This window comes from Lingula anatina, chromosome 7 (genome assembly GCF_051362555.1).
Source record: "Lingula anatina isolate TDL-2025a chromosome 7, LinAna3.0, whole genome shotgun sequence".
In the NCBI taxonomy this organism is placed as follows: Eukaryota; Metazoa; Brachiopoda; class Lingulata; order Lingulida; family Lingulidae; genus Lingula; species Lingula anatina.
Window position 1 is genome coordinate 15,635,121 of NC_141773.1, and position 19,495 is coordinate 15,654,615.

The window sequence follows — 19,495 nt, forward strand, 5'->3', positions numbered from 1 at the left end:
TGTTAGATCTTTGAACTGACAGGCTAATACATAACTAAAATTCAGGGGCGGATCCAGAGGTATTTTCTGACAGTCTTCCAAATTAACTTTCTTGATCCATCCTCTATTTTGACCGTCTTCCGAGAGAAAACATTAGATACCAGTCAATGTAAACTTGAAAATCTGACCATCTTCCGGAAGACCCAGAACGTTATAAGGGGGGGGGGGGGGGATGGTGGCCTCTTTCACACAAGCAAAAAACATTCCTGCTTTCAGTTTCACTGTCATCAGTGTTATGTTTGCTGTTCAGAATATAATTGACTCTTACACAGAATGAGCGTGGCAGTTATCCTAATATTTTTGTGCTTCAGTCATTTTTTGAAATTAAGTTAAAAAGTGAACTGGGTTTCTTTAACTTTATATTTCCTTCTAATCATTGTACTGTGTTGCGTTATATTATATTATATTATATTATATTATATTATATTATATTATATTATATTATATTATATTATATTATATTCCTTCAGTTATTTTTATTCATTTAATATTGGTATCTTTAGCAAATATTTTTGCACAATAGAATGCATAAAAATGTCGAAAGCTACGGCGCCGAGAATGAAAATTCATAATCCGCACTTTTCCCTCCTTGATGATACTTATCTTATTTTCGTAAATCTCCGTCCTATCATTTGATTTTTCTGTTCTTATCCCTGCCACTTTCTCCGCCACTATTTAATGCGAAGTCTGTATCAATTATAATTGTCTATGTACTATAGATATCATAATTATTGCTTTTAATCAACATCATCATCTATAGGACCGGTTATAATTCAACGAGACGACATCATCCAAGGACGACGTGGTATAATAACAGACGTTTTTTTTTTTTTTTTTTTTTTTTTTTTTTTTGTCTTTTTATGTATTTGCAGAGCTAGTGAAAGCAAAGACAAAGTTTACTTGCCAAAATGTCGTGTTCAAGCGGTGTACCTGCTGATGCGTTATGATGAACTTCTGTTAACTGACTGCATCTATTTTTTCATGAAATCTATTAACACTCAGCGGAGTCCCCTACGCTAAGCTCACACATTGAAATACAGTTTGCCATTTAGTTATGTATTAGCCTGTCAGTTCAAACATCTAACAGCAACATCCACTCGAACATATAATCATAATGAAACTGAGCGTGTGAGCCACTTGGTATATTCAGATTGTGCCTTGTTATTTAATCGACCGCTCCTCATTATATGCCATCAGATATACAAGGGAGCTGTTGCAATTGCGAGGTATTCATGGACCACCAATCGCAATGTCGTCTTCTCAACTATCGTAATTGTTTTATGCTTTCTTTGCTTTTGCCATTGACATCCGAGAGATTGAAAAGACAGATGAAGACACTTAAGTAGAAATGGGAGATAGGAAGGGGGCAATTAGAGAGAGAGAGAGAGAGAGAAGGGAGAAAGAAAAAAGAAAGAAGCTGAGCGAGCGATCTTCCAACAATAAGGCACGGGGATACTTAGTATTTATGACTTTAAAACGAAAATATTCAGTTTGAGAGAGAGAGAGAGAGAGAGATGATTTAGTATTTATGAAGTAAGTTTGGCGAAGTAAAGTGCAGTGGTAATTAACCTTTTATTTAAAAGTTTACGATTTCAGATATGTACAGATCAAAAAAGAAGAAAGTTTCTAAGGAAATATCGACAGGAAAGTGACGTGCAACTGAATACAGCTTCTGTTGTAATCTAATGGTTTAAAATCTTTTAGTCAATTCAAACTTTGAACCAAGATGTATAAAAATTAAAAAAATAAAGTTTAGCGCTCGTGGTTAACCTGCAAACCCGCAAACCAATGGTAAGCCTACAAGTACTCATATGTCCTTTAGAAACTGAGATTTCACATGCCAGCAGCGTCTTTCCACTGTTATGATGTTGTTATTTCCCTCTCACTGACTGCGTAAGGACACTAGGACACGCACGTGCTTGTGTTTCCATAAATTCTGTACTGATAGAGACGCCATTTGTAGAGACTTTAAAGGCTTGACATGTACACTCATAGCCATAGTCAAGAAAACAAATGTACAGTAGATATGAAATATATTTTATAACTATTTTTTTGTGTCACGTTAACATATCTTTTATAATAAATTAATAACACGAAATTTAATATCAGTTAGAAATACTTCATGAACGTGATTAATTCAGGATTGTTAAAAAACTGACGAAAATGTTAATCGTTTCTGTAAAGATCAATTTTTTTTACGTTTTTTGGACGTTTAAACCCAAGTGCCAACATGTATCATCCGATTTCACTGGTTTCCAATTTTTTTTTTCAGTGGAGAGCATCTGCAGTGTAAGGTTATCTGAGTTGTTATTTTTTTCTCTAAGCTCCCGATACATTCATAAATATTCTAAACTGTGATCGACTAATCATGTTGGATGTCAAGAACATAGATTTTTTTTTAAATTAAAGTAGAACACCATGTTGCAAGTGAGAACGGACAGACAGGATTTTGAGCGTCTGAAAAGTGATATAACTTTATTCCTTACATGACCAGTCTTTACTTTCTAGAGATTGAAAGAGGGAAAAGTAAAGGGGGGGGTGGCGGTCTAAAATATCGTTTATGAAAATCAAATGAGACATATTGATGTAGACATTTTTACAATGCAACGCGAATTACACTAATAAACAGGAAAATCAAAAGACAAAGAACCATATGGATTAGATAGAGTACGCAAATTAAACTTATGGAAAATTAGTTAAAACACATATGCAGTGTAAAATATGGGGCCCTGCAAGTAAACACCTTGCAAAAAAAAACACCGCAATCTTGGCATTGACCATCAATGTATATCTTATAGTGCCCACTTTCTATAAAATGTGCAAAAGACTGAATATGACCGTAAACAGCACACACGGGGCGCTAAAACGCCCTTACACATGGTCCTCAAGATATTTGTTTGTGTCCAGTATCAGTGGCCAGCGGCCTCTATGACCTTAGTCAAATGGGTCAAGAGTACTGGTCAAGAACGTTGGTGTTTTCTATTCACGTGCTCACGCGCTGGCACAGAGTTCGTCATGCTGAAATGGCGCAGTTGTTTACGTATCGTGTATCAAGTTGTTGACTTTCGACTCAACGGTTGTGTGTGTTCACTGAAATGTTCAAATCTATAAGATGAGATTTTTGACTTTCAACTCATCATTTGTGCGTGTGCAGCGGTATATCCAAAGTTCTCGGATTTGAGATTTCACACCTTCTGGATAAATAAGTATTTTTAAAAAGAGATAACAACTGTGCGATTTTGTCCAAAAAAATATCTGTTTTGATATTTATTTTCACTGTAACATATGCATCCACTTGTGTGGATGAAAATGACAATATGAATACAATTTTTGTGAATATGCTATTGATGAGGAGACATAAAAATGGATTTTCCTGGATTAGACTACTAAGGTTAATGAATCCGTTCAGTTCCATGTTTTATTTTTTCCTAAAAAGTTTTTTTTTTTTTGTAATAACCTCATTAGAGATTATTAAGAGATCTTTTAAAAGGTTTTTAACCGAGGGTTGACATCTATGGAGGTTACGTGGTCCGATGACAAGTACAAATTCCACAGTAATTGCGGTAACCGCCCGTTTCGGTTGTAAAACAGAATTAATCATATTTCTATGAGTTGCTTACAAAGTATTTATGCGAAATATGGGTCTCACACGAAGAGTTGTTATCCCTTTAACTTTTGAAATCCGAGTGCTTGTTTTCTAGTGATGCTGAACCGTGCTATGGAGGTCGAGAGAGCTTACATTTATGACATTATTGTAACAGTAACCTTTTGGACAATGAAATCAGACAGGCAAAGAAATAGTAACAAACATCACACTGAAATTAATGTACACATATGCATATTTTAATTCAGAAAGGTAGCTCAAGGTGACTCAAAGAAGAATCTGAAATATAATTCATTTCAGCATTTGTCTTTCTTTCTATCCTCGAGAGAGTAAACAAGTTTAGCCTGCAAGGTCTCTACCGGTGACGTCTCTGTCACAAAACACGTTACGTAAACATAAACACGCGCGTGCTGACGTACCTCCATTCATTTCTTACGCAGTCAGCGAGAGGGAAATAACTAAATCATGACAATGAAATGAGTTTTAAAGCCGCTGCTGGCATGTGAAATCTCAGTTTCTGAAGGGTAAAAGTACTTGTACAATTGGTTTGCGGGATCAGAAAAACTGAGGTGTCAACCACTGTTATTTGCAGTCAGAGAACTGGAATAATACAATTTAGACACGTTGGAGATATATGTATGACCGCAGGTAGGATTGGTTTCGTACTTAAGCGAGTGATAAATATTCAATCATTTTAATTAGTTGTGAAGTGACGTAATATACTGAGCGTTTCACAAATAATTGTGTGTAAGCTCTTATTGATGCAACGTTTCGCAAGTGTTTTATTAACCGCTTAGATTTTAGTGTTCGAAATATTAACCAAAATTAACGTATACAAATTTATGGTAGTTGCCAACCCTTTGTTTGTTTATTTGATTGCAGGTTTGAATTTGGTTCTCCTGTATCAGATATGAGAAGAAGAACAGTTTAAGAACAAAAAAGGATTTGAGAAATATGACATTAAGGGAACAAATTACATACAAGCCGAAAGTGGTCTAAATCAATGGAAACCGTTGAACCGAAAAAAAGCCCACGACCCAAGGAAGCAGACGATGGTGAGAAAAATCTCCCCCAATCGTCTGCTCGAAGAGAGAGTGTGTTCGATCCGAGAAAGAAATCAGTAAGTGAGTCATCTTAAACAAATGTGTTTGTTTTCTTTCTTTTTTTTTGTATATTTTCTAATCCGCAGAGATCACGATATTTACCGTAAATACCTAGCGTAAATTACCCTCTTATCCATCATATGATGTGTACGTGGTGTTGTTTACCAGTCACTTATCACTTAAATGGCACCTTATAGACAAGCAAACCAAAGCCAAATCTTCTGATAAAGAACATGGCGTCGTTGTCATGGATTTAACTTTTCAATTTTTACGCATACTACGTTTTACCTGTGAGGGTTTTCTTTTAACCATTGGGACTTAATCGGGCACTCTGAAACAGACTTATGGACCACTGTTCACCGAGATTCGATAAAGCTATCTAGAAAACTGAAGCGGATTGAGTCCTTGTCTGTAATGATGTATTTGAAGCTGGCCTCTTTATACCATAAACTTATTCAATTGATGGTATTGTGTAACTTTTCATATATGTAACAATCTTCTGAATTTGGCTTGAGATTCAGAGTAATGTATATTTGGTCACGTACAGTAGCGTGCCTCAGGTCGACTCGACCTTGCAGACCGTCTTAATAACATTGATGTAATATATTATAATGCTATACATGTGTACGTTTCAAGAAGCAGGCGTGTTAATTTAAGTGGCGCTGCGCTTACCTTTATGTTGGCTTAATCAACCCTAAAGTACTAGTTACAATCGTCTATGGCATTTACGTAACGAATCCATTTATTTCAAAGATATTTAGAATGAGTACTAAAATCAAAAAATGTCAGTGAAAACTCCACATGTTCATCCATTTTGTTCTTTTTTATTTCATCCTTGAACCAATTTACCCCTAGGTCCAACAGTGTCCCATGTCCAGTGTATAATTTTAACTTTACATATTGCACAAATACTGTAGTAAATGTAGCTTATTATGATAACCCCTATGAAATAATAAGTGACCAGATGCTCATTGTACCGCGTAACATGTTAGCCCGCCTGTAAAACTTAACCCCATTCCCATAGACACCACTGGTCTACGTGGAAAGACCTAACTCTGCCGGGACTCTCACTGAGTGCAATCTGTAAAAATTGATATGAACTTTCTTAGTATGACGTGTAATAAAAATGCTATAAAAGCAATAATTATTGTAGTAAACGACTGTGTAACTGTCAGTCCATAGATCCTATACCTTCATAGCATCTTATGGTACCAAACTGCTTTTTTTTGGGGGGGGGTTAAAAACGACTCTTTTTTGTTTTCTTTGAAACGTGTAAGTGTTTCCCTCTTATTTGGAATTCCAGCATTCCGTGAAGAAATTCGAGAGACTGGTGGAATACGTACGAGAACATGTGATAGGACAAGACGCCGTGTTCGGGGGACCCTTTGGCCCAAGGCCAGGTACGTCACCCGCTAAGGTTGTTTCCAATTTTTAGTCTGTCAAAAACTTGTTTTGGAAGAAATCTAGAAAATATAATCAAGTATTAAAATGTGTATTTTTACACTGATTCCATTTTGTCGCTATACACCCCCCCCCCCCCAAAAAAAAAAGCTCTGAAACATCGTTATTTCAAATAATTATAAGATAACGATGTGAGCTACGGTAAATATTTAAACCAAATATTGATAGATAATACACACAGCATTCGTTACTTTTTTAAATACGCAAAAGATTTTCCACTACATTACATAGTTTTTTTTTTAATTATTGAAAAACAGGTTCATGTTTCCGAACTTTTTTGGTCGAGTGTAGATGCCCTTATGCTGCTTTGCTCTGCAAAAACATCAAATTAGCCTGATGTTGATCCGCCGTTATTGTTATGTCAGCCGAACACCTTTTATTTTTAAAGTACATGTAGTGGAGATTTTATAGATTTAAACCCATCTCCGCACGTGTTCGATGGAGTGTTAAGGATCAGGCGTTGTCATGGAATACACGGAAAAAGTTTTCACATCTTTTCAATATGTGTGTTTTTTCTTTCAGTGATTTCCTGTGAATTTACCTCATCTGGAAGGTAAGTGTATGAGAGTCGCGTTCCAGTCATCTTTGTTCCCTTTCTATTGACCTTTACTTTTTAAATGTCAAGAACGTTTTTGGTGTCTAAAGCTGCATTTTAACGTTTGTAAACTGATTTTTTTCACGTTTATCCACGAGGCTTTTTATCTCGTACCCAAAGCTTTCATTCGCCACTTCCCTTTATTAGAAGGAATGGGTTTATAATTTAATTATAGGATGTTTGACTGACCGTTTATGACCATCTGCAAATGTTTTTATATCTTATGTCAGACCCCTGCAGTTTATAGAGGATTATATGAGATGTCACGTGTATCCGACTTATGGGCATGCGCAAGCTACAACGTGCATAACGTCACTTCAGTTGGCGGCATTTAGAGAGAGCGCAAGGTAGGTCGAAATCAATAAAAAAGGCAACTCTTTAACTCTTTTAAGGATGAAGAGAGACAAAACTTTCAAATTTTATTTGTCCACTTTCTAAGGTTTTATTTATTCAAAAACACCACTGGGCTGTATGTTATTTGAACTGGTCTCACTTGCGTCAACTAGAAGGCGTCTTGTTAACGTTTGTTACTTTTATCTGCATAAGTGTATCCAATGTTATATTCTCAGAGAGATAATATGTTCTATTACACCTGATTACGATAATATGTAAAGCAATGCTTGCGCAATTATTATATCGTTATTATAAAATGATTAGCTGTTTTTTTCTTTGTCGCTTTTGAATGCTTTTATATTGCATAATTTACAAGGGACACAACCAAGAAGTGTTTTAATTGTTCGGAAGATGACGTGGTTTATTTCGTCGGTGGAGGCGCCACTGGAGCCCTGCACAAGCTGACCCACATTCTGAAGCTCAAACCCAAACTTCAAACTGACAACAACATGGTTTGCAGATCTTTAACGCTTCTCAAAAATAAATAAATAAGTAAACAAATAAATGAAATTAAATAAAATAAAAAAACGTGAAATCTTCTGTTGTTATATAAGTATCTTCCATAAAGTATAAGTATATTCCGTAAAATTAGAAATGACAGGCAATCGTAAACACCATTATTTTCTTCATTTCTAATCTTATGCTATCAGTTGTTTATCATGGTGATAAAAAAGATGGATGCTATATTTGACTTCACCTTCATATAGGTCGTGCTACTTAGTCCTTTTGAGCACAGTATGAACATACAAACATGGCAGGAGAGCGGGATGAAGGTAGAGAGAGTTCGCCAAAACGAGGACGGTTGCCTGGATACCGATCATCTCATAGAAATGCTTAAGGTTTGAACGCGAACGCACTTCCAATTCTTGGTCTTTAGTTTGATTAAACGAACTTTGATAAATGTTTAGTTAAGGACAACAACAAAAACCGATTGGGGATTAACACAAAGTGCACAGTTAGGGAACTGCCTCTCTGTGCGAATCTCTTTAGTTTTATATCATTTGTCAAGGTCCATTGCATGCAATCTAGAACTTTTGAAGCAATATTTCAGTTTTTGTTAGCCTGTGAGCTAAGGTACAAACATATTTTATGGTATCATTTATAATGCCCAAGTTTCTTTTATTTCAGACGTATAAAAAGAAAAAATATCACACTGTAGCCTCGTTTACTGCAGTAAGTCACGTGACCGGAGTTGCGGTAGATGTTGCGAAAATTTCACGAATACTACACGAACACGGAGCATTGTCTGTGTGGGACTGTACAGCGGCAAGTAAGTGTCTCATAGCTTATTTGCACAATTAGAAGAACGACTCTTTCATTGATAACATATCAATTAATATATCAATTACCGCTTTTTAGAACATGTAAAATTGCCCATGGCAATATGGGTCCATAGATATGATTTGGTTTAATGCATGCACAAGTAATGTTGTCATATATTTATTTTTAGTACCCAACAAAGGGATTGATATGAATGCCATAGACAGTGGGTAAGTAAGGAATATTTTATATGCTGACGTGAGTAAAATCCATAAATGGAAAAATTAGAAATCATATTAATTTTCTAACGATTGCATAGTAGCGCAACAACCCAGTAGCCGTTTTATATTGGAATAAATTAGAAACTCTGCGAAACAATAGCATGAGCTAAAGACTAATGAATAATTAAGTCTACAGACTAATGGCTTCAAATTCCAAGGCACAAACGTTCATAAGAAAAAAACAAATAATTAACCAAATAAAGTGGTCAGAACCTCACCACTATAGTGCGTTGCCTATGCATCCAGGTTCCTCGACGCTGCCTTCTGTTCTTCTGACATACTCCTAGGGGGCGGTACAGGCGCTTCAGGTAAGTTGTACAGGCTCGAGAACTCTATAGCACGATGTCAGTTTCAATATTAGGTGCTTTCTTAATGAATACATCTTCTTACAATGTTGAATAAACCTTGTACTATTTTATTACAGTTTTATTTCTTAAAAAGATAGGAGTGATTTAAAAGTTGAAAGTAGAATCATGTCTAACTTCCATTCAGCCTTCTTTCGGTTTGTTATGGAGAATCCAATCCCATGGCTGACTTATTCTTTCACAGGTATATTGATCATTAAACGAAAATTTGTAACAAACTCCGACCCTGGAAACTGTGGCGGAGGATCTGAGAACTACCGTGTAGATGACGACAAAGGTGAACTGGGGATGTCCACCATTATGGAGTCCATAAGGACGGGCTTAGTGCTCCAATTAAAAGAGGTAGTTTTTTTTCTCTTTCCACTTTGTCGAACCTGAATGTCGTTTGTATGTCCCCGCAGGGAGAGAGGATAAGGGAATAAGCACTAAGATAAATGTCATTTTGACCCTTCATATGAATGTGTTCATACTTTTTCCTATCAAATTGCGCTTCTTAAACATATACCTTGTGTTGTCCTAATAAAAGATAAAAGATAAACTCAGCTTGATCTACTCCAATGGTAAATCTTTCTTTTCAAAGGCTATAGGAACAGAAATGATAGAATCAAAAAATAAAGAAATTTGTCAACGAGCCATGGATAGATGGCGCCACAATCCCTACCTGCTCCAATTGGGTCCAAGGTCTCAAAAAACGATACCGATGTTTTCCTTCTTGGTAATTCATCCTGAGAGCAAAACCTTCCTGCATCATAACTTTGTTGCCATATTGCTTAATGATCTGTACGGCATACAAGCATATGGCGGCTGTGGGAACGCTGGGCCTTATATGGAGGTAAGTAGATCATGACGTCATTGTCAATTGTGTCGTCATTATTTTTTTCTGTTGAAGAATATATTGTTTATATAAATTAATTTAACCAAGTGATAAGAGGTTCAATAAAATCCGAAAAGTTCTTTTCACGCTTTTCCCGTTGGTTTTAGGACCTGCTAGAAATCGACGACGAATTATCAAGAAAATTGAATAAAAAATTGACCGAAGAGAAAATACGGTAAGCAAGCAACATCGGACTTACGGCCGATATGTTAATACGTCTACTGTCTACTACCTTGTTTTTGCTTTTTTAAAAATCTCATTTATTATGTTATATGTTTACTGTCTACTACCGTGTTTTTGCTTTATATATATATTTATTTCTTCAGTGCAGAAATATCAAAGTCCGACTAAGTGTACAGTCCTCATATATTTATTCATTTTATTTTATTTGTCATTCCTAATGCTATATTTTGTTCAAATGTTCATTTTTGGAGTAATTGTAGAAATATTTATATACCACTTGTTATATTGAAGTAAGTGGTTTTAGGTTTTACAGATATTTATTTGATAATAAAAGAAAATCACAAATTGTTATTGTATGAATGTCAGTTATGCTTTCTTTATCCAAACTGAAGTGATCTTTTATCACATCTCTTTGAAAGAAACCTTGTTTTTAGTCGGCTTTGGCATTCTGACACTTTGAGAGAGATTGTTGTCATTATCCCTTTAACATGGTTTGTTTAATTTCTACAGAACGGGATGTACGAGTGTATATATTTCCTACGTATTGCCAAATCATACCGTGGACTTTGTGCTAGGAGCAGTGGATCAAGTTGCCAAGCACGGGTGGAAGTTACTCCCTCTGGTAAGTGATGACAGTGAGTTGGCAGTGGAAAGATTCATTCAGTTTCATTATATGAACAATAAGGTGTGCATGTGCTACTGCTGTCTTTTTGATCTACAATTATATCAAAACTCGCTGGTGGCAGTTAAATAGACTCCACATCGTTGAATTTCGTTGATATAAATTGTATTATTTCCACGGGTTTACGCCAGACAAGTTCCGTGCCATTTATTTAAAGATTTCATCATTTCAGTCCATGTTAAAGTTACGTTATATTATCCACATGTACAAGTATTAACAAAATCGCCCGCTTTTATTCAGTACGAGTACAACGCTTGCCTAGGGGTGTGGAAACACCGCCACTTTCAGTTCAGCTTAGACTCCCTGAAGGACATACGTTATAAATTGGGAGGCATGAAAGTAAACAACAACTCCATCTCGCAGCATTTCCGAGCTGGCAAAGAGACACTCAGGGTAAGTCTAGCACAGGTTTATTTGCCCATTTTAATCATTTTTCGTGTATGTGGTATTGTTTGACCATGCGCGCTATTGAAAACGAAACGACTATTAAAAACTGCTGTAGCTTGCTAAGCTCTATTCCCACGAAACGTACAGCTTGCATTTTAGTGTATAAATTACTGTTTTCTACATGTTTGCATTCCTCTTCTTTTTTAGTAGTCAATCACTAACAACAATTTGATTATAATCATTATAGGGAAGAAACTCGATTCTAATATTTCAGGAGATTTTGGCCGAGACTTCAAGCATTTTTGAGGAGGCGTATCTTATTTGTAAGGTAATAAAAAAACTTGAATATCTGAGCTTGCATGTGAACGAGCTTTCTTTACAACAAATTTCACTTATAATATTGAAATGCATAACATCATGACGTATCAACGCTGTATGATTCCAACATGTAGGGCCTATAACTTAATTTATAAACAAGTGGATCCTTTTAGTACATGTATACAATTGTACTCTGGATCCCTTTAAAAGATTAAATAAATTAAATGTATTACGTTTTAAATATACTAAACATAATAAGGCTTCGATCTTCACATTATGTATCTAGAGGAATAATTGCATTGCATCTCCCTTTTTCGTTCTGAACAGAACAGTGATGCAGAAGGTGACCCAAAGTTGGATATTGAAGAGGAGCAGCGTGACCTGATTTGGTTCCTACAGCCATCGCAGGCACTGCGCATGCTCAAATCAAAGACTCCGCGCCAACCAATCAAATTGGAGGAACTTGTGGACTTTGTTTTCTTTCCAAGAACTTTTGTTTCGGATGAAGAAGAGAATGGTAAATATAACACATATTTAAGAGGAAAAAAAGGTCATAATCATTGTTAATTTGAATCCGAATCAAAACTGAATAATTGGAAATATCTACATAGCAGTTGCGGCAAAGCATTTTTAGTTACATTTGGCTTGGGGGTGTTGGTTTTACCAATCATAAATGGTATTTCCCATATTCAATACAAGCTCTGGTTTATTTGAGTCATTTTGGAAAAATGAATATCAGCACAATTCTGATCTGTTTCAAACACTTAAACGAAACAGAGTAAAGAGCTTCGTTGTTCTGCACATTTCGATCAAATGTACGTCTAAATCTTAATTTAAATTTAAATGCACGTCTAGATTTATTGGATTTAGTTCAAATATCTGTTACCATTACCCAATATTTCAGCCATCAGAGCAAGCTTCGTTACAAGTCCAGGAAACGACAGCGGTAATGCTGGCACGGACTCCGACACCACCTCAGACTCTCTGACGGACGAGGAAGAGGAGGACGAGGAACGCCCTAGGTCTAATTACAAACCAGTAATGACGAGTTTTCTGGAGAGTAGATTGCGCCAAAACTCTGCGCGCGCACCCGACAGTCCCGTAGAAACTCGTGACGTCGCGCCACCAGACGATACTCAGGAGTCGAAAAACTCGAAAACTAAAAAACCTGTGATCAAACCAAAGAACTACAAAAAACACGTGCAGAGGATGCTCAGTTATGGCTACCTGACGCGATACAATGTAAGGAAGGAATATAATAGCAGTCCTGAAGTCATGAACAGTTTTACCAGATTACCACCGATTAATAAGCAAGATAAACGAACTAATATTTCCAAATCATGACATATTAACTTAAATCAGTGGCCCATTTCACGAATTTATATGTATATGTTTTCCGTTTGGGTATCGCTGGCTGAATTTGACTGCTTGATAAATTAAAATTTTGCGAAAATCCGTAATGGCAAAGTTTTCGAGAAACGAGCCAAAGTGACATGATTCTAAAATCATTTAATTTAGAAAACGAAGATACAATTCACAGAATCGGAATTATACGTTCTGACCCTGCAAGGACTAACTGTCCACAGTGAACATATTTTGACCATCCAGATCAATGACCTGGTCTTAAAAAAAAACTATCCCCGTGTCAACCAGAATGTGACTGGTTCTTCAGACTGAGTTGTATTCAGCCTTTTGGAGTGCTCCAAGCTCAGATCGCTACGAAGTAGCTTCCGCATATTTTTGATTAAGAAAGAGAGCTTTATGCTCCATGTCTTTGACGGAAAAAATTACTGTTATTGTCTTCATTGTCTTTTTTCCACACAAAACGGTGTATATTATTTTATAAAACGTGTAGGCTACCTAATAAACTCATTTGCAATAAACATCGTGTAGTACTTTGGCTTTAAAAGTAGTATTCGTCGTCCCTAATAAAACACATAAAGGCTGTGCATTTATTTCTCTTTTCTTCACATCTTTATTTATGACAATATTATATGATAGCATACCAAAACAATTGTTAGTCTCTTTCTGTTGCTAAGGAAGTACTTGGATTGAAAACAATGCCAGCTACCGTTGAAAAAGTGTGCATGCACGACCTCCAAATACTTCAAAGAAACAAAACAACGCATCGCCACTTTTTAATAAAAATACGAACGCTAAGGACCAAAGGAAAACACAATTACTTCTCCCTTGTAATACAGCGGCACAAAAACTTCAACAAAACCGTCCCCGTCGACATCCTCTATGGCTATTTCTCCTACTGTTTCCTTCCCGCCATCAAAGAAAACCTCTTTCGAATACTTCCAGTTGCTTGGGTCGGCACTCTGTGGTATAAGAAGATAGGCCCTCCCATCGTCATCTCCGCAGACTAGGATATGTGGCTTCCCTGTGGCGTTTCTGAAACGGGATAAATTAAACTATTTTATGTCTTTATATTTTATGCATCTACAGCGTTCACGGTTGCAGTCGACTGCTTTGTTTCCGAAAAAATTCTTGTCACCAGCGTGCAACGAAAAAGCTCTTCGATGCACTCTTAATACCAAAGATAAGTTTATCGCTATTCAGCGGTCATTTTCAGCGCGATGGTTTTAGAAAATGTCTGCCATGTAATCTTTTCATGCTGTATGCAGTATACATATGACCGTAGGCGTGCACAATGGCATATCATTATCAGCAACAATGACAAAAGCACTATGTACACGCATGCCAAGATATTTTTACGATGCCTTGGCACGCTTGGTACCTTTTTAAAGTGAATTCTGTCATCAAAAAATGCTAATTTTCACAAGAGTGTCTACATATCAAATGACGATTAACATTGTGCTTCAAAAACGGTGCTCACTTCAGTGAGGGGTAGAACGGCTTCGCTGCACCTGGTGAACCCTTCCCCTGGCCGGACTGCCTGGGGGTGAACCCGTCTGCTAACACGTGCTTTACAAAAGTAGTGTTTCTGGAACATAATCATACCAATAACATTAAAACAATATGTCAAAATAATAACACGAGATATCTATTTTTGCAAGAAAAGGGTAATGCCAAACTATTGATAAAATGGACCCAAAATGGTAGGCTAAGAAGGAACGCCAATTAAAATAAATGAGCTCACTCTAACGGCAAATTGTAATCAAGCTGATAGGCAAAAACTGCGCCATTTTGGGCTTGGTTACTGGTCACCAGCAGGTCTGGCTTCTGGTCAGCATTGAGGTCCACTACTCTTGCGTCAAAAGCTGGCCCAACCTTGTCGTCGATTATCACGCTTCGAATCTGCGTATCAGAATGGAAAACATTTGCAATGCTGTAACAACTTTCCCATTTCAAATTTGTCTTGTATTTTCTACCTTATCCTCTTTAATTGGAGATAAGAATTCGATTTAAAAGTGTCATTCTAAAAATCATGGCGTGGGCCTGCATGTCTGTACTTTGTAGGAGCCATATAAGGCCTTGGGTGCGTTCTTCATGGTATACCCACAAATAAAGTTAGCCATTAATCTACCCAAGTTTGACACGTGCACAAAATGCACGCTTGCTCGTGTGTGTTCAAGAGAGAGAGAGAGAGAGAGAGAGAGAGAGACGAACCTTGGATGGGTCGGTCCAAAGCATCAAAGGAGCTACAGACCAATACACGACCAGTGCCTGGGAGAAGAACTGCGGAGCTATGATGGTGTCATACACGCCATTCCCGACCTTCATCGTGGCGTTGATGATGAAGGTGTCAGGGCCATTCAATAACAGGTGGGGTTTCCATTGTGAAGTGAACGGGTCTCCGGACGGGTGCTCGAACCACAAGAGTTCTCCCTTTGCATTGCCTAGAAGATTCCATTTATCCAGGAGTTTATTATAACATATGTAATTGCATTTTATTTTTAAATACTAGTTTTAACTTTTAATATATCTATTTGGTAATTCATTTTTAGTGTTTTAACACTAAAATTGCAATATTATGAAAAAGTTATGTCAAGATTTAATAGAAATATGTTGCTATAGACTAAAGTTTAACAGGCTTACTTCTAACCAGCGAAATAACTCATGGGAATTAAATTAATCACAAATCAGCAGATGTCCGAGAAATATTTGCAATTGTTATATTTCCCTATTGACCATTTTTTCATCAAGGTACCACCAATGGCGGTCACAAAAATGTAAACAAGGAGCTCACAATCATAAATAATTATCGGTTTTACCAAAGAAAGGCTTCTCTGCTCTGGCCGCAACCGCGTCCAAACGTCCATCTCCATTCATATCCTTCCAAATCACTCGGTGATAGAACCAGTTCTGTTTGTCGTTGTCATCATGGGAAATTCTGAATGGACCTATCAGCAGTGGGAACAGAAAATTGCGTTTGTTGGGAACGTCATATCCCTTTCTTATATGTAAAATTCCCTTCTGTACTATCGTGTTAATAAAGGTACATGTGTGTTAGGTTCGAGAAGGAAAACACGATTTCTTTTCATAATTTCCTCATTTGTGCGCATTCCGAACCACAGTGCATATTAAATAAATAATGAAAAAAACTTATATAGTTAACAAATCGCACAGCATCGTCAACCATCAGGTAGCTCTTTTTAGACAATTCCAAAACTTTATATTCGGCTGGTAAGTAAATCTTATCATTTAGCAGTATATGTCCAAATTTAGCCAGTTAAATAATTTACGTAATTCTAACTCTACCTCTTGGTGGGTTTACGTTGATGTCATATATGCCGATGTCTCCCGCTGTCTTAGTTGGCAACAAGAATCCATCTGGAACCGCTAGGGTCGGTTTTCCAAAAACTTCGGCTGAAATAAATAGGGGAAACTGTTGTATATATTCTCCGTTCTTCAGTTAGTGAAACCAAGAGAAATCCCAGAGAAGCCAAGTGTCTGAATGGCTTCATGCTCGACCATATTAAATAGTATGACAAGGAATATGAATCGGTTGTGTTTCAACAAATACCAGTGTAATTATATCAGAATATGAGGCTATATATCTTAGGACTACCAGGCGTGTTTTAACTCTTCACACTTACGTGTGACAAACTGGCTGACACCCAAACCCAAACACCTCAGTATTTCAAATGCTGAAGTGTCAAAAATTAAATTGAAAGAATTCAAAGTTGTATTCAATTTTTTAAAACATGTGTGTATAGAAGAAAAATTCACGACTGTCTCAATTAAAATTCAAATTTTATTTTTTACTATGTTTTTACATTACGCAAAGAGCCCTAAATGGTAACGTATGTTCCAGGTCATTTAATTTTAATTTTTTACCGCGTTCCGATATATTTTGTAGTGAATGAGTCATGGTAAATTATACATGACGTAAGGATGTTTTTTATAAATATTTAAACCGTAACTCAGAAGTCTTTGCGTGATGGCTAATACTGGGTAACGCATGTCCCCTAGAAAAATTGTCAGAAAGTTTCATTTTGTTCAAGTACTTGGTGCAATAGAAAGCAGTGTTTTCTGTTGCTGGCCAAAAAATATATTGATTATATATATATAAGATATATATATATATATATATATATATATATATATATATATATATATATAAGATTATGTCAAGTCTGTAATTCCGGAGAGGTTGAAGATGAAGTACATTTTATTCTGAAATGCGAGGCCTATAAGGAACTACGGGCGGCTTTCTACGAAAATATAAGTTTCCTATGTAATACTAATGCCCTCTCTCCCCCGGATATGTTTATACACATCATGAATACAAAAGAAATGGATGTGATTACGCCCCTCCTCATATTCGTACAGAAATGCATGGAGAAGAGAGTAAGTCTTTCTGCGCATGTCCAAACCAGATCATAGTACCAGTGTGAGACCCGTTATGCGCTGTCAGCAGAGACTGGGCGTGTAGATCAAACCTGGTAAATTGATTATGGAATGCGACATTCGTATACATGTGTACAGTCACTGATTTCAACAATTGCTAATCTATATGTATATATATATATTTATTTATCTATTTATTTGTCTGTTCTATGTTCTAGCCACTAGTATCGTATTGTAATTGATTGTACCTTTATGTGAAGGTGTTTGTCAATAAAGAATCGTACGTATTGTGATTCCATGATAGTTTGACATTTCTGATATAATATTTGAATGACGAGGGAAATTAATATATTTAATGCTTTTACTGTCGGAAGGGTGTATTTCCCCCGTTTTTTGAATATTCAAGACAAGACAAATTAAAGTCGCTCAAAAACAATTAACTGCTTTATACAGAAGATTATTATAATTTTTCACAACGTTATACTTGTAGGAGATAAATCAAAGAACAAAACCAGTGATGACTGAATTTTCAAAGTGAGTAAAACATTTCACAGCCGGACGTTTTGCATTTGTGACAGTAACGTATGTTCCTTTTTGGTGATAGAAGATGAATTATTTTTTATTATTCATGGTTCCAGGAGATTGAAACTTTGATACAAATTTCTTCATGTGGGACCCTAAAATAATGAAACATAGTTTGCAATCTGTGCACTTAATATTTGTAAGATCATGCCTGTGACCTCCATTGCACCTCTATATTGGGTTTGGGTGTGAATGGTTTGTTGTGTAAAAGATAAAGGTACACGTAAATCTCTATGGCCATGACACAAGATATGTATTGATTGACTTGTTTGCCATCTAGGACATGTGACTGTGTCCATACAGGCTATCTGTCCAAAAATACAAATATCTCCAGCAAATTGAGTAGTGCTAATACACTGTTTACCACGGGTAGTTTATACGCGAAATTTGCATGTTATCGTAAATACAACACATTTTGGCAGTAAATCAGTACTTAATGCACTTAGCGCACTTTTGGAAAACTAGCTATATTGCAATGGCGTAAACTAACCTGTCTCTCTTTGATTCTATGCATCCTGAAATTTTGCTTATAAACACACTCACCTGGAACGCCACTAATTTCGTTAGGCCAGACCGTGTCATGTGTCACCACGTCAGGTTTCACGTTTGTAGAGTTCTTCAGAAGATAACGCTCTATCCCCCTAACCACGTACACGTAGTCTTTGGAGAAGGGAATCGCACTAAAAGCTGATGCGTAAAAATTCCACCTCTGTCCTTGCGGGGCAGTTTTGTTTTCAACGAGTGTCGTGAAGGCTGCGTTTGCAATTGGGAAAGACAGAACCTTTCGAGGAAGCCGTGTCCCCTGCAGTCCTATGATTTGTGTTGTTAGAATAAGTGCTAGACAAAAAATCTTTACTAAAGCCATATCGTTACTTACGTCGACTGGAACACCCAAAACTTGTGCGAACGCGACTCGTGCCGTTAATGATGCGCGCGCGTGTGTATCACCCGCTATCAGCATTGGAGATAACGGGTATTGTGTGGCTTTATCTCACAACAGAGATGTTTGCCCCAGGCTCTAAGTTCAGGACAACGTTACAATGGGCATTACTACGTAATATGTGGAATATGAGCGAATATAACAGTAACAGTTACGCGAATGTTCAGATCAGCCAATTAGTCGCCAAGTTTTCGAAGAAGTGTACATGCATATCGGACTGTTTTGTTCTTTGTGTCCGGAAATTTTAAGCTCAGCTGGAAATAACTTTATAATTTTAAATGGGGGTTGGGGTTACCACTAAGAAATATATAGCGCCGGGTTAAGGGTAACAGCTAAATAATGAACTTGGGAGTTGGAACTATCTCAGTGATTTGTTAAAATAGATATTGGACAGAGCCCTTAACCTCCCTACTTCCTGTGCCTAGGACCGACATAGTTGGAAAAGGGGAAGGGAGGAAAAGACCAACCTCAGCGAGCTGAAAGACCTATGTAAACCGTATCACTTTATTTATTTATTTAAATGAACTACATTTTCATTTATTTCTTAATTTATTCAATCCATGGATTGATCAAGCCATTGACCTATTTTTGACTATTTATTATTTTTCTAACAATTTATCTAATTATTTTTTTCGTTTCATTCCCATGAGATCTGATTGAGTCAATTT

General features: G+C 36.6%; 2 protein-coding genes across 2 annotated transcripts; one reads left to right on the top strand and one right to left on the bottom strand.

Moving 5' to 3' along the window:
• The first annotated feature begins 4,403 nt into the window (after positions 1 to 4,403).
• LOC106161982 (uncharacterized) lies at positions 4,404 to 13,449 on the top strand. The gene is made up of 17 exons (XM_087017911.1): positions 4,404 to 4,763; positions 6,050 to 6,146; positions 6,730 to 6,760; positions 7,033 to 7,149; positions 7,512 to 7,647; positions 7,903 to 8,034; positions 8,324 to 8,465; positions 8,646 to 8,685; positions 8,983 to 9,044; positions 9,286 to 9,443; positions 9,682 to 9,933; positions 10,083 to 10,150; positions 10,669 to 10,780; positions 11,081 to 11,233; positions 11,502 to 11,555; positions 11,873 to 12,062; positions 12,450 to 13,449. The coding sequence occupies exons 1-17, from the start codon at positions 4,647 to 4,649 to the stop codon at positions 12,887 to 12,889; spliced, it is 2,301 nt and encodes a 766-aa protein (XP_086874037.1). The 5' UTR covers positions 4,404 to 4,646; the 3' UTR covers positions 12,890 to 13,449.
• Positions 13,450 to 13,492: 43 nt separating this feature from the next.
• LOC106161970 (uncharacterized) lies at positions 13,493 to 18,980 on the bottom strand. The gene is made up of 7 exons (XM_013539049.3): positions 18,431 to 18,980; positions 16,214 to 16,321; positions 15,727 to 15,855; positions 15,122 to 15,351; positions 14,652 to 14,809; positions 14,388 to 14,495; positions 13,493 to 13,942 (listed from the first exon to the last, which is right to left on the bottom strand). The coding sequence occupies exons 1-7, from the start codon at positions 18,846 to 18,848 to the stop codon at positions 13,702 to 13,704; spliced, it is 1,392 nt and encodes a 463-aa protein (XP_013394503.2). The 5' UTR covers positions 18,849 to 18,980; the 3' UTR covers positions 13,493 to 13,701.
• Between the last annotated feature and the right edge of the window lie 515 nt (positions 18,981 to 19,495).